Source organism: Anoplopoma fimbria, chromosome 23, assembly GCF_027596085.1.
Source record: "Anoplopoma fimbria isolate UVic2021 breed Golden Eagle Sablefish chromosome 23, Afim_UVic_2022, whole genome shotgun sequence".
Lineage (NCBI taxonomy): Eukaryota > Metazoa > Chordata > Actinopteri > Perciformes > Anoplopomatidae > Anoplopoma > Anoplopoma fimbria.
The window spans coordinates 1,380,474-1,395,652 of NC_072471.1; the positions used below are offsets into that span (position 1 = coordinate 1,380,474).

The following is a 15,179-nucleotide window of genomic DNA, read 5'->3' on the forward strand; positions in this document are numbered from 1 at the left end:
AAAGAGATTTCTGGCAGAAAGTAAACTTCTTGGTTTTTTTGTAACACAAGAGGGCGGAGCTAAGAACAACCGAACGCTTAATAAGACATTTTTAGGACTAAAATGTTCCATTTAACTTTCCTGAACTGAAAAAACACTGAAAGAGTTAAATTTGAACTATGAAAACACGAACAACTACCAGACCAGGGAACACCTGGGTGTGGACCTGTCAATCAGTGTAAGCCCCGCCCTAAAGCATCCCCTGCTTTATGGTCTGTTTGACTCTAAATGGAGCATCATTTACTAAATGAACATCATGCTGTATTGAAGAAGACTTGAAACTAGAGATTGAGACCATAAACTCATGTTTACAATGTTTACTGAGGGAATAAATCAAGAGAGAAGTAGAGTCATTTTCTCATAGACTTCTATACAACCAGAGGAGTCGCCCCCTGGTGTATTTCTGAAACTTTTTATCTGAACATCACCAGTGAAAAATATAGATTTCCAGTTACACCATTATGAACGTGTTCCTCCTTTCCGACAGGCAGCTGGTCTCCTTTAAGGCAGCATGAGGCTGGAGTTAGTCTCATTCCTCTCCAGTGAGTCACGTCACCACAGAATCCTCATATCACCACATCAGCAGCCGTACTGGGACAGATGGAGTTTCTGGGATTCCACAGAAACACACTGAACCTTTGATCCAATCTTTCCCATCAAGCCGAGTTCAACAGAACCCCTCTCCCCTCTATCTTTTCTGTCACTGGTGCTCTTTATCTCTTCTTCCTCTTAAGAGTCAACGTCTTCTGTTTGTTGACGTTTTTAACAGTAATAAAACTTTATTAGCAGGCAGCTGTTTAACAACAACTTTAAACGACTTCATGTTTGATTTAAAAGCATCATATTTAACACACTGATCATATGTAATGTATCTTAATGATGATAATAAAAGAGAAATAATAACAATTAACCTTCACCTGGAATGTATCTGCAGCTGTTAAATAAATGTAAAAAGTAAAGTAAACGTAGTATAGAGTTTAAATAATGGTTTTATAGAGTTTAAATACTGGTTTTATAGAGTTTAAATGGTTTTATAGAGTTTAAATAATGGTTTTATAGAGTTTAAATACTGGTTTTATAGAGTTTAAATACTGGTTTTATAGAGTTTAAATGGTTTTATAGAGTTTAAGTTTAAATAATGGTTTTATAGAGTTTAAATACTGGTTTTATAGAGTTTAAATAATGGTTTTATAGAGTTTAAATACTGGTTTTATAGAGTTTAAATATTGGTTTTATAGAGTTTAAGTTTAAATACTGGTTTTATAGAGTTTAAATACTGGTTTTATAGAGTTTAAATAATGGTTTTATAGAGTTTAAATACTGGTTTTATAGAGTTTAAATACTGGTTTTATAGAGTTTAAAGTTTAAATGATGGTTTTATAGAGTTTAAATAATGGTTTTATAGAGTTTAAATACTGGTTTTATAGAGTTTAAGTTTAAATAATGGTTTTATAGAGTTTAAGTTTAAATAATGGTTTTAATTCAATTCAATTCAGTTTATTTTGTATAGCCCAGAATCACAAATTACAAATTTGCCTCAGAGGGCTTTACAATCTGTGCACATGCGACATCCTCTGTCCTTCCCTCACATCGGCACAGGAAAAACTCCCCTAAAAACCCCTTTAACAGGGAGAAAAAAGGAAGAAACCTCTGGGAGAACGACAGAGGAGGGATCCTTCTCCCAGGATGGACAGAATGCAATAGATGTCATGTGTACAGAATGAGCAGCATAACAGAGATACAACACATTCAATGTATATGACATAAATGATTCATATAATAAAACTACTTATAATAACAGCAGCAATTATTACAGTAGAATTATAGCCATGAAAATAGGGATAGTAATGTGACTAATAATAATAATCGAAGTAGCAGTGGGTGTCAGTCGGCTCACAGCAGGAGGCACGACTACGGTCCAGGTACCACAACGATTCATGGAAACCTGCAGAGCGAGAAAGCAAAAGGGCTTCAGGGTGGAAGTGAAGCTAAAATGCTTAATGGTACAGGTAATAGTAATAGTAATGTGACTAGTAATAATAATAATGGTGGTAGCAGTCGGTGTCAGCAGGGCCGTAGCAGGATGCACGACCACGGTCCAGGTACTGAGCCACGATTTATAGAAGCCTGCGAAGCGAGAAAGCACAAAGACTCCAGGGTAGAAGCAAGTCAATAAGCGTAATAGTACAGGCAATAATAATAGTAATGTGACTAATAATGATAGTGGTAGTAGTAGTGGGTGTCAGCAGGGCCTCAGTAGGTGGCACGATGACAGTCCAAATATAACCCCGATTCCTGGGAACCTGCGAGGCGAGAAAGCACAAGAACTCCGGGGAAGAAGCAAAATCAGTAATGTGCATAAATAGGAGATTAATACATAAAGAAGGAGGGAGAGAAGAGGAGAGAGGAGCTCAGCGTATCCTAGGTAGTCCCCCGGCTGTCTAGGCATATAGCAGCATATCTAGGGGCTGGACCAAGGGGCCCTAACTATAAACCTGAACCAGCCCTAACTATAAACCTGAACCAGCCCTAACTATAAACCTGAACCAGCCCTAACTATAAGCGCTATCAAAAAGGAAGGTCTTAAGCCTGCTCTTGAAAGTGGTGAGTGTGTCTGCCCCCGGACTGAAACTGGAACCTGGTTCCACAGAAGAGGAGCCTGATAACTGAAGGCTCTGGCTCCCATCCTACTTTTATATACTCTAGGAACCACAAGTAACCCTGCATTGATTGAGCGCAGCTCTCTAGTTGGGTAATATGGAACTATAAGTTCCTTAAGATAAGACGGTGCCTGGCCAGTTAGAGCTTTGTAGGTAAGTAAAAGAATTTTAAATTCTATTCTTGATTTAACAGGGAGCCAGTGCAGAGAAGCTAATACTGGAGTAATATGATCTCTTTTCTTAGTTTTTGTTAGAACACGTGCTGCAGCATTCTGGATCAACTGTAAAGATCTAAGAGACCTATTAGAGCAGCCTGATAATAAGGAGTTACAGTAATCTAGTCTAGAGGTAACAAATGCATGAACTAGTTTTTCTGCATCGCTTTGAGACAGGATTTGCCTGATTTTCGCAATGTTACGTAAATGAAAAAAGGCTGTCCTTGAGATCTGTTTTATATAAGAGTTAAAAGACAGATCCTGGTCAAAGATAACTCCAAGGTTCTTAACGGTAGTGCTGGATGCTAGAGCAATGCCATCTAGAGAAACTATATCGTTAGATAATTGAATTCGAAGGTGATCTGGGCCTAGTAGGATAACTTCTGTTTTTTCAGAGTTTAACATTAAAAAGTTACAGGTCATCCAGGTTTTTATGTCCGTAAGACATGCTTGAAGTTTAGAGAACTGGTTAGTTTCGTCTGGCTTAATTGATAGATATAACTGGGTATCATCTGCATAACAATGAAAGTTTACTGAGTGTTTTCTGATAATATAGAGTTTAAATAATGGTTTTATAGAGTTTAAGTTTAAATAATGGTTTTATAGAGTTTAAATACTGGTTTTATAGAGTTTAAATAATGGTTTTATAGAGTTTAAATACTGGTTTTATAGAGTTTAAATAATGGTTTTATAGAGTTTAAATACTGGTTTTATAGAGTTTAAATAATGGTTTTATAGAGTTTAAGTTTAAATAATGGTTTTATAGAGTTTAAGTTTAAATGATGGTTTAATAGAGTTTAAATACTGGTTTTATAGAGTTTAAATACTGGTTTTATAGAGTTAAAGTTTAAATAATGGTTTTATAGAGTTTAAATGATGGTTTTGTAGAGTTTAAATAATGGTTTTATAGAGTTTAAATGATGGTTTTATAGAGTTTAAATACTGGTTTTATAGAGTTTAAATAATGGTTTTATAGAGTTTAAGTTTAAATAATGGTTTTATAGAGTTTAAATGATGGTTTTATAGAGTTTAAATAATGGTTTTATAGAGTTTAAATAATGGTTTTATAGAGTTTAAATGGTTTTATAGAGTTTAAATACTGGTTTTAAAGAGTTTAAATGATGGTTTATATTATTATTATATTCCTTTATTGAGGGGCTGGTCAGCATGATGACAGACTGTGGTCTCCGCTGTTGTTGTACAGTCTGATGGCAGTGGGCACAAATGAGCGTCTGAAACCGTCCTGCTCTTTGGCAGAATCAGCCGATGGCTGAAAGAGCTGCCCAGCTGCCACAGTTCCTCATGGAGAGGGTGAGAGGGATTGTCCAGGATGGCTCCGAGTTTGGCCTTCATCCTCCTCTCACCCACTGACTCCAGACTGTCCAGCTCCAGACCACCACAGAGCTGGCTTTCCTCACCAGCTTGTTGAGCTTGTTGGCATCTCCAGTCCTGATGCCACCACCCCAGCACGCCACAGCGAAGAAGAGGGCGCTGGCTACCACAGACTGGTAGAAGAAGAGGGCGCTGGTTACCACAGACTGGTAGAAGAAGAGGGCACTGGTTACCACAGACTGGTAGAAGAAGAGGGCGCTGGCTACCACAGACTGGTAGAAGAAGAGAAGAAGAGGGCACTGGTTACCACAGACTGGTAGAAGAAGAGGGCGCTGGTTACCACAGACTGGTAGAAGAAGAAGAGAAGAAGAAGGGCGCTGGCTACCACAGACTGGTAGAAGAAGAGGGCGCTGGCTACCACAGACTGGTAGAAGAAGAGGGCGCTGGCTACCACAGACTGGTAGAAGAAGAGGGCACTGGTTACCACAGACTGGTAGAAGAAGAGGGCGCTGGCTACCACAGACTGGTAGAAGAAGAGGGCACTGGCTACCACAGACTGGTAGAAGAAGAGGGCGCTGGCTACCACAGACTGGTAGAAGAAGAGGGCACTGGTTACCACAGACTGGTAGAAGAAGAGGGCGCTGGCTACCACAGACTGGTAGAAGAAGAGGGCACTGGCTACCACAGACTGGTAGAAGAAGAGGGCACTGGCTACCACAGACTGGTAGAAGAAGAGGGCACTGGTTACCACAGACTGGTAGAAGAAGAGGGCGCTGGCTACCACAGACTGGTAGAAGAAGAGGGCACTGGTTACCACAGACTGGTAGAATGCCTTGAGCAGTTTATTGCACACATTGAAGGACCTCAGCCTCCTCAGGAAGAACAGCCTGCTCTGTCCTTTCCTGTATAGGGCGTCAGTGTTGTGTGTCCAGTCCAGTTTATTGTTTATCTGCACCCCAAGGTACTTGTAGGACTCAACCCTCTCCACTTCCCCTCCCTGAATGAAAACAGGGACAGGGGGGCTTCTGTTCCTCTGGTAGTCCACCACAAGCTAGTTTAAATGATGGTTTAATAGAGTTTAAATACTGGTTTTATAGAGTTTAAATAATGGTTTTATAGAGTTTAAATACTGGTTTTATAGAGTTTAAATGATGGTTTAATAGAGTTTAAATGATGGTGTTATAGAGTTTAAGTTTAAATTATGGTTTTATAGAGTTTAAATAATGGTTTTATAGAGTTTAAGTTTAAATGATGGTTTAATAGAGTTTAAATACTGGTTTTAAAGAGTTTAAATGATGGTTTAATAGAGTTTAAATACTGGTTTTATAGAGTTTAAATGATGGTTTTATAGAGTTTAAATACTGGTTTTATAGAGTTTAAATAATGGTTTTATAGAGTTTAAATGATGGTTTTATAGAGTTTAAATGATGGTTTAATAGAGTTTTGATAGAGTTTAAATAATGGTTTTATAGAGTTTAAATAATGGTTTTATAGAGTTTAAATGATGGTTTTAAAGAGTTTAAATGATGGTTTTATAGAGTTTAAGTTTAAATGATGGTTTTAAAGAGTTTAAATAATGGTTTTATAGAGTTTAAATGATGGTTTTTAGTTTAAGTTTAAATAATGGTTTTATAGAGTTTAAATAATGGTTTTATAGAGTTTAAATGATGGTTTAATAGAGTTTAAATAATGGTTTTATAGAGTTTAAGTTTAAATAATGGTTTTATAGAGTTTAAATATGGTTTTTAAGTTTAAAATGGTTTTAGAGTTTAAATAATGGTTTTATAGAGTTTAAATGATGGTTTTATAGAGTTTAAATAATGGTTTTATAGAGTTTAAATAATGGTTTTATAGAGTTTAAATGGTTTTATAGAGTTTAAATAATGGTTTTATAGAGTTTAAATGGTTTTATAGAGTTTAAATAATGGTTTTATAGAGTTTAAATAATGGTTTTATAGAGTTTAAAATGGTTTATAGAGTTTAAATGATGGTTTAATAGAGTTTAAATACTGGTTTTTTTAAAATGGTTTTATAGAGTTTAAATATGGTTTTATAGAGTTTAAATGGTTTTATAGAGTTTAAATGATGGTTTTATAGAGTTTAAATACTGGTTTTATAGAGTTTAAAATGGTTTTATAGAGTTTAAAATGGTTTTATAGAGTTTAAAATGGTTTTATAGAGTTTAAATAATGGTTTTATAGAGTTTAAATAATGGTTTTATAGAGTTTAAATAATGGTTTTATAGAGTTTAAATGATGGTTTTATAGAGTTTAAAATGGTTTAATAGAGTTTAAATAATGGTTTTATAGAGTTTAAAAACTGGTTTTATAGAGTTTAAATGGTTTTATAGAGTTTAAATAATGGTTTTATAGAGTTTAAATGGTTTTATAGAGTTTAAAATGGTTTTATAGAGTTTAAAATGGTTTTATAGAGTTTAAAATGGTTTTATAGAGTTTTAAGTTTATGGTTTTTAGAGTTTAAAGATGGTTTAAATAATGGTTTTATGGTTTAATAGAGTTTAAATGGTTTTAGAGTTTAAATACTGTTTTTTTAGAGTTTAAATGGTTTTATAGAGTTTAAATGGTTTCATAGAGTTTAAATGATGGTTTTATAGTTTAATAGAGTTTAATAATAAGATGTATTGTGTACTCTTCTGTGTTTCTTTCTCGTAAACACAGTCATTTCCGGGATCATGTTCGGACATAACCCCGCCCGCCCCGTCGGCTCCTTCTCGTTTGGGGAATTTTCCATCCAGTTTACCGGAATGGAGCCTCCCCCTCCGCGTCACACAAGCCCCGCCCCCTCCTCCTTCCCGGAAGCCCCGCCCCCCGGTGTCTCCCGTCCCCTAACCCAGCCTCCCCTCCACTCTGTCGCCTCTCTTCTTCGCGGTCGGAGCTCCACTTTCCCGCCACATTTGTCATAAAGTTTGTTGTGTTTTCATCCGTCAACATGGCGCAGGTCAACACGTGTCTCAAGCTCATCTTCACCGTCTTCAACGTCTTCTTCGCGGTGAGTTTTTAGCGCCTTTTTTCCACCACACAGCGTTTAAAGATGGCCGCCGCCGCCGCCCAGGTACCCGGATGTAAGAGGAATAAAAAGTGCGTAGCGGAAGACGCTTTTTTTTTTTTTTTTTTTTTCTTTAATTAATTTTTTTAATTAAGTTTATGAATTGATTGTTACTGCCTAATATATATATAATCTCCCCACAGTGACTTAAAAAAAAAAATATATAGAAATATAAATAATATATATTTTGACTTTATTTGTAAACGTCATCCGTGACGTCACCTGTGACGTCATCGTGCCCTAGGGTTGATTGTGTAGAAGTTTGCAGTTTAAATTAAGTGTTTTTAAAGCTTGTTTGTTGCCTGTTGTAGGACTTTATGAGTGTAAAGAAGTAGAGCAAGGTGTGTTTAGTCCAAACATGAAAAGATAAGCAAGTTACTGTGATGCAAGAGGGGATTATAGAGTTTAAATACTGGTTTTATAGAGTTTAAATAATGGTTTTATAGAGTTTAAATAATGGTTTTATAGAGTTTAAGTTTAAATACTGGTTTTATAGAGTTTAAGTTTAAATACTGGTTTTATAGAGTTTAAATAATGGTTTTATAGAGTTTAAGTTTAAATACTGGTTTTATAGAGTTTAAATACTGGTTTTATAGAGTTTAAGTTTAAATACTGGTTTTATAGAGTTTAAGTTTAAATAATGGTTAAAGAAGTAGAGCAAGGTGTGTTTAGTCCAAACATGAAAAGATAATCAAGTTACTGTGATGCAAGAGGGGAATAAAAGAAGCAGATGTTGACATTTAAGATGCAAATGTTTGTTTATTCTGATTGAAAAGTGTCCGAACAAGATTAAAGACAACAGCTGTGCATGTTTGTGTTGAGAGTTGTGTTCCCAGTCAGTCTGAAGGCAAAACCACTATAACCACTATGCATGTAATGGTTTGCAGATGTCTGTTTCTGCAGAAAGCTCCCAGTGCAGACATGTTCTTTCACAATAAAAGCCTCAGGTGTTGTTTGTAGTTTGTCTTTATGAGGCTCTTTATGATGCTCTGTGCTCACTGCTCAGGTAACCGGCTGCACCTGTTCTCACGAGGCTTTACCTCAATGAGGACGTCCACTCTTTATGAAACACAACTGTTCCCAAATGTTTTAACTGGTACCGCTTTCAGAGAAAATGCTGCAATTTAGGATTAGTTTTATAACTGATTAACGTGCCGGATATTTATTTGAGTCACAGCTTCACTGTTTGGCCTAATTTAGAAAAAATGTAATCGCTTTATAAAATGTTGAATCAAAGTCCACAGCGATTTAAAAAAACCCAACATAGATATTTAGTATAATATGATAGAAAACGACATATTTGAGAGCCTGAAAACTTTGAATTTGAATGAAATACTTCCTGTAACTTTTAAAGTAGCTGCCGAATTATTTTCTTTCAAGCAACTTATTGATTAGTCGACTAATTGTTGCAGCTCTAATGTCACTAAATGTCTGGTTTTGTCCAACAAAAAGCCTGAAACCCAGTAAGGATGAGCAGATTTTTTTATATATTTATATTTATATATATTTTTTTTTATATTTTATATATTTTTTAATATATATATTTATATATATATATATAGATTTTTTATATATATATATGTATATAGATTTTTATATTTATATATTTATATATTTATATATATATATATATATATTTATATATATATGTATTATTTATATATATATTTATATATATAGATTTTTATATATATATATAGTTTGGACGCGTGTTGTGTGTTTTTACTTTGACTTAAACCGTTTTCTGTTTGTTTCAGATCGTCGGCGGTATCATCATCGCCCTCGCTCTGCTGTCTCAGGTCATCACGAAAGTTGATGGAGGACCAGACGTAAGAACAAACACCGTTTAGAGCTATGAATTAAAGAAAGAATAAATAAATCTAAATGTATATATGAACCATCTGGTCCTCTGCCTGCAGCTGGAGGGTCGCACCGTCGGCCTCATCGTCCTCTACACCATCGGCGCCATCACCATGGTGATCGCCATCCTCGGAGCCTACGGCGCCCACCGGGAGAACAGAGTGTGTCTGATCGTGGTGAGTTCAAGGATCCGCTGACCAAGCGTCGGAATCTATTTCGAAATCAGATGTGGTGAAATCTTCATTTCTGGGAAACCGATCCACTCGAAAAGAATTTCCCAGATTGCTGCATGTGTGAGGTCACTGTGTTTGTGTTCGCTGACCTTAACAAACATCTTAAAACTAAAGAAAGGGAAGTTCCTGTTGTGAGATGGAAACTTAAAAATTAGTCATTTTGACCACAAATCTGATAGCTGCCTCTTTGTGTATGAAATCCTTCTTCGACCTGTGGAAACACTATCACGACTCATTTTACTCTTTAAAAAAGTTTTCGGGCATCTTTGTGCAGATGTGGTGATGACCATTTCCTCTCTCTCTCTCTCTCTCTCTCTCTCTCTCTGTAGTTCCTGGTGTGTATGGTCATCGGAAGTCTGATGATGCTCCGAGCTGGACTCCCCGCCGTCGCCGCCCATTCTAGGGTAACCAACGCTTCTACTACTGGTTCTACTGTTGGTTCTACTGTTGGTTCTACTGTTGGTTCTACTGAACACAAGAGAACAGATCTAACATGTGTATTGGTGAACGGATCTTCACAACATGGACTTTGTCTCCACCGGACGAAAACATAATTTAGTTAGTTATTGTATTTTTCTGTCACGAGTCAATAAACCAGCTCAAAGTCACATTTTAAAGTTGAAGTCCCTCAAATGTGGGTCATGTTTTATGGTCACTAGTTTAAAACTGATGCACCGAACAAAAAGGGAACATTTTCCCCAATTCTGTGACGACATGTAAACACAGATTCTCTGTATTTATCTCTTTGTTTGTGTTTGCAGCTGGAGAATGTGTTGGAGCAGAAGTTCCGTATGTTTCTGCCTCTGGACAAAGCTTCAGATGAAGTGAAGAACATGGCCGACGGCCTGCAGGCACAGGTAACACACACACACACACACACACACACACACACACACACACACACACACACACACACACATTAGAATATGTATTTTTGTGTCTTCTTTGAACAAAAACCAGTTTGATTGCATTGTTTTCTGCTGGAATGTTCCAGAGCTGCGACCTTTAGTCAGACTTCATGTCGTTCGCTTTGAAAAGTGCCTCAACGAAGAAGGAACAGCTGACTGACGGACGACTCAAACCTGAACAAGAACGGAGAAACTCTGAGATATAAAAACAGAGAGAATGTTACTTTAATGTTCCTGTAAACGTTTTTATATTTCACTCACATTCAGTCACTTTATCAAACACTAAGCTCCAGTATTTATTTATTTATAAAACTTTATTGCTTCAATAAATATCCGGATTCTTTCTGTTATTTAAACGTCTCCGTTAAGCCTCAGATAACTTTGTGCTGAGTGACAGGTGTGTTTCTGGGGCAGAAATGCAAATCTAATGAGGGATGAGTTGGATTTAATTTTACTAACATGCAAAACATGTTCGGCTCTCTGCTCGGATCAAGAAACCCATTCATCACTTCCTGTTCCAGAGCAGAGAGTCTTTTTGTTCCGTCAAAGGAAAATGAAATTAAGTAGAAATATGAACTGAACCACAACAACAAAGAGGAACTGATGAAAAACTTTCTTGTTATTGTGTAAGTTTACATTTCACAACTGTGGGTTTTTATTCAGCAGATCATCGACCACGTCGGTGTTTTCTATATTTCCATCCAGCAGCTGTTCTAGATAAACTTGTCTTGAACTCCATCCTGAGTGAATAAACCACATCCTCTCTATCGCAGCAGCAGCAGAGCAGCATCCTTCAACGTCCTGTCTCCTGTAGAGAGAACACTTTAGAAACGCTTAACGAGGCGGCCGCAGTGAAGATTGTATTTACTCTGTTACTATTTATCCCATAAACATGTAGGGCTGTTCAAAAATACATAGTTCTAAACATAACTTGTATGCTCAAAGCCACCAGACTCCATTAGAAACACAGTCATTTAACCTTAAACTCAACAGAAACTAAATAAAACTCATCAGATTGTTCTTTGTTAGTATTTCCTTTGTTCCAACGCTCACCGGCTCTGGCTTTGCTCTAAAAAAATACTTTTAATTCACATATTTAAAGTCAAAAAAGTCTTAATAAACTTTTAAATTCGGCTTTTTAGATCCTTTAGAGTGAAGATTCATTTATCGCCTCAAGTTTGTTCATTAACAGTTTGTTGGCTCGTTGTTGAGGTGAAATAATAAGATGAATATTTACGACCTTATGTCCTCTGTAACCAAACCAGGGGACAGGAAATGCATCGTGTGCAAAGGATTGTGGGTGTTCTAGGATACTTAACATTAAAACAATCCTCCCTTTACTGTGAGAAACACCGTGTACGTTTAAATAAATGGAGCTCTTCTTCTGTGGTGTTTTAGCTGCACTGCTGTGGCCTGTTCAGCTACACGGACTGGGAGGACGAGATCCCCGACTCCTGTGTGTGCAGCCCCGAGGAGGAGGAGGAGGCGGGGAAGTGTCAGCTGGTCGGCTACACGGTGAGCTCACTACAAACAAACAAACAAAGAAACACTTCGCCGTCTTTGTTCTTAAAAAGGCGATTACTTACTAACGGTTTTCTTCTTCTGTGGTGTCCTTCAGGGCTTAATGCGGCAGAAGGGGTCCGTCTACAGCAAGGTGGGTGGAGCCAAAATATTAAAGTTAATATTTAAATCTAAAGTAAAGAAAGTGATCTGATCATGTGACGTGCTGTCCTCAGACCTGCTTCCCCATCATCGTCTACTACGTCCGGCTGTTCTCCAACATCCTGATCGCTGTCGTCTTCACGCTGGCTGCTCTGGCGGTGAGAACCATCACACTTTATATTTATTTAAATTAATATTTCAATCTTCTGTCTCCATTTGGTGACCAGGAACATGAGGAACAGGAGTGTATTTATATATATTTTTCAAACATTAGTAACACTTGTAGATGCTTGAAAATGTTTTGAAATATAGATTCAAATATTTGTAAATTAATTTATCAAAGAAATGTAACTTTTGTGTTTTTTCTTTTTTATCATTTAAGTCATTCTGCACTAAAGACGTGTTTGAGTTCTCTACTTCTAGTCATGATGGTTCTGTTTCCATAGAGGAGCAGGACTTTTATTTTGAAACATCTTTTGGCTGATGGAGTTAATTGTGTCTCCTCAGCTGATCGGCATGGCGCTGTCCTCCGCCATCATCCACCAGATGCGTTACCCCACCCACCCCACCGTCCTGATGTCGGTGCCCACCATCTTCACCATGCCTCCTCCCAAGTACCAGGAGCTGCACAACTCTCCCAGTCACCAGGACCTGCACGGCCCTCCCAAGTACCAGGAGCTGCACGACTCTCCCAGTCACCAGGAGCTGCACGGCCCTCCCAAGTACTAGAGGAGCCACTTCCTGTTCGGGGGGGGTCGGACGCCGTGTCCAAAGTGCCTTCAGTCACTGTGAGACGTCCTGCCCGCCGACGGGACACGGTGACATCACTGAGCTTCCTCTTCTAAAGACGAGCAGCCACTTTAATGTTCATTCGGAATTGGTAGCGAATGAATCTGATTGGTCTGTGCAGTGGGGGCGGGGCTTAATGGTCACTTTGCACTTCACGTTTAGTTTGTATGCTGCAGTTTGCTGAAGATCTTTGCACTTTTCTCTCGCTACAAAAAACATTTGTTTGCTGTCACCTGTTACTTTACTTGTTAAAATAAAATGTGTATATATATCCTGTAGGTTTTGTTGTTGAATGTCGATGGGCCTCTTCTTTCTCTGTTAAACATTTTATCATAAGACAACTCTTCATAATCCACATTTCCCTTTAAAAAAACCATGTCAAACTATTAGTAAAGGCTTTTATTTTGAAAACTGAGCACTGTGTTGACAAAGCTTCTGAGGCAAAAATTAAACTGATGTGCTGTGAGGTTCTTATTTTTTATAATTAAAGTTTATTAAAACATTTTTATGAATAATGAAAAGGGAAATTATTCTTTTTTTTAAATCTTTGTGTGATTTCCTGTTGAGCTGATTAAACTGTTCTGAAGACTTCCAGAAATAAAAGAGCGGAAAACTAACTGTGTGGAGTACTGTAGTTAATAGTGAACGGTGATATACTGTAGTTAATAGTGAACGGTGATGTACTGTAGTTAATAGTGAACGGTGATATACTGTAGTTAATAGTGAACGGTGATATACTGTAGTTAATAGTGAACGGTGATATACTGCAGTAAATACTGTAGTTAATAGTGACGGTGATATACTGCAATAAATACTGTAGTTTAGTGAGTGATATGGTGATATACTGTAGTTAATAGTGAACGGTGATATACTAGTTAATAGTGACGGTGATATACTTAGTTAATGTGGCCTGTAGTTAATAGTGAACGTGTAAATACTGTAGTTAATAGTGAACGGTGATATACTGCAGTAAATACTGTAGTTAATAGTGAACGGTGATATACTGTAGTTAATAGTGAACGGTGATATACTGTAGTTAATAGTGAACGGTGATATACTGCAGTAAATACTGTAGTTAATAGTGAACGGTGATATACTGCAATAAATACTGTAGTTAATAGTGAACGGTGATATACTGCAATAAATACTGTAGTTAATAGTGAACGGTGACGTACTGCAGTAAATACTGTAGTTAATAGTGAACGGTGATATACTGCAATAAATACTGTAGTTAATAGTGAACGGTGATATACTGCAATAAATACTGTAGTTAATAGTGAACGGTGATATACTAGTTAATAGTGAATATACTGTAGTTAATAGTGAACGGTGATATACTGCAATAAATACTGTAGTTAATAGTGAACGTGTGCATATAAATACTGTAGTTAATAGTGAACGGTGATATACTGCAATAAATACTGTAGTTAATAGTGAACGGTGATATACTGCAATAAATACTGTAGTTAATAGTGAACGGTGATATACTGCAATAAATACTGTAGTTAATAGTGAACGGTGATATACTGCAGTAAATACTGTAGTTAATAGTGAACGGTGATATACTGCAGTAAATACTGTAGTTAATAGTGAACAGTGATATACTGTTAAATACTGTAGTTAATAGTGAACGGTGATATACTGCAGTTAAATACTGTAGTTAATAGTGAGCGGTGATATACTGCAATAAATACTGTAGTTAATAGTGAACGGTGATATACTGTAGTTAATAGTGAGCGGTGATACTGTACTGCAGTAAATACTGTAGTTAATAGTGAACGGTGATATACTGCAATAAATACTGTAGTTAATAGTGAACGGTGATATACTGTAGTTAATATAGTTGATAGTGAACGGTGATAATACTGCAGTAAATACTGTAGTTAATAGTGAACGGTGATATACTGCAGTAAATGTAGTTAATAGTGAAATAAATACTGTAGTTAATAGTGAACGGTGATATACTGCAATAAATACTGTAGTTAATAGTGAACGGTGATATACTGCAGTAAATACTGTAGTTAATAGTGAACGGTGACATACTGCAATAAATACTGTAGTTAATGGTGAACGGTGATATACTGTAGTTAATAGTGAACGGTGATATACTGTAGTTAATAGTGAACGGTGATATACTGCAATAAATACTGTAGTTAATGGTGAACGGTGATATACTGTAGTTAATAGTGAACGGTGATATACTGTAGTTAATAGTGAACGGTGATATACTGCAATAAATACTGTAGTTAATAGTGAACGGTGACATACTGCAATAAATACTGTAGTTAATAGTGATACGGTGATATACTGCAATAAATACTGTAGTTAATAGTGAACGGTGATATACTGTAGTTAATAGTGAACGGTGATATACTGCAATAAATACTGTAGTTAATAGTGAACGGTGATATACTG

General features: G+C 36.6%; 1 protein-coding gene across 1 annotated transcript; it reads left to right on the top strand.

Annotated features, from left to right (window-relative positions):
* Positions 1-7,093: 7,093 nt before the first annotated feature.
* On the top strand, positions 7,094-13,381 carry LOC129112418 (tetraspanin-8-like). The gene is made up of 9 exons (XM_054624511.1): positions 7,094-7,255; positions 9,070-9,141; positions 9,232-9,348; positions 9,735-9,809; positions 10,167-10,262; positions 11,712-11,828; positions 11,932-11,967; positions 12,050-12,133; positions 12,483-13,381. Exons 1-9 carry the CDS (start codon positions 7,196-7,198, stop codon positions 12,702-12,704), a joined length of 879 nt encoding a protein of 292 aa, XP_054480486.1. The 5' UTR covers positions 7,094-7,195; the 3' UTR covers positions 12,705-13,381.
* The last annotated feature ends 1,798 nt before the right edge of the window (positions 13,382-15,179 follow it).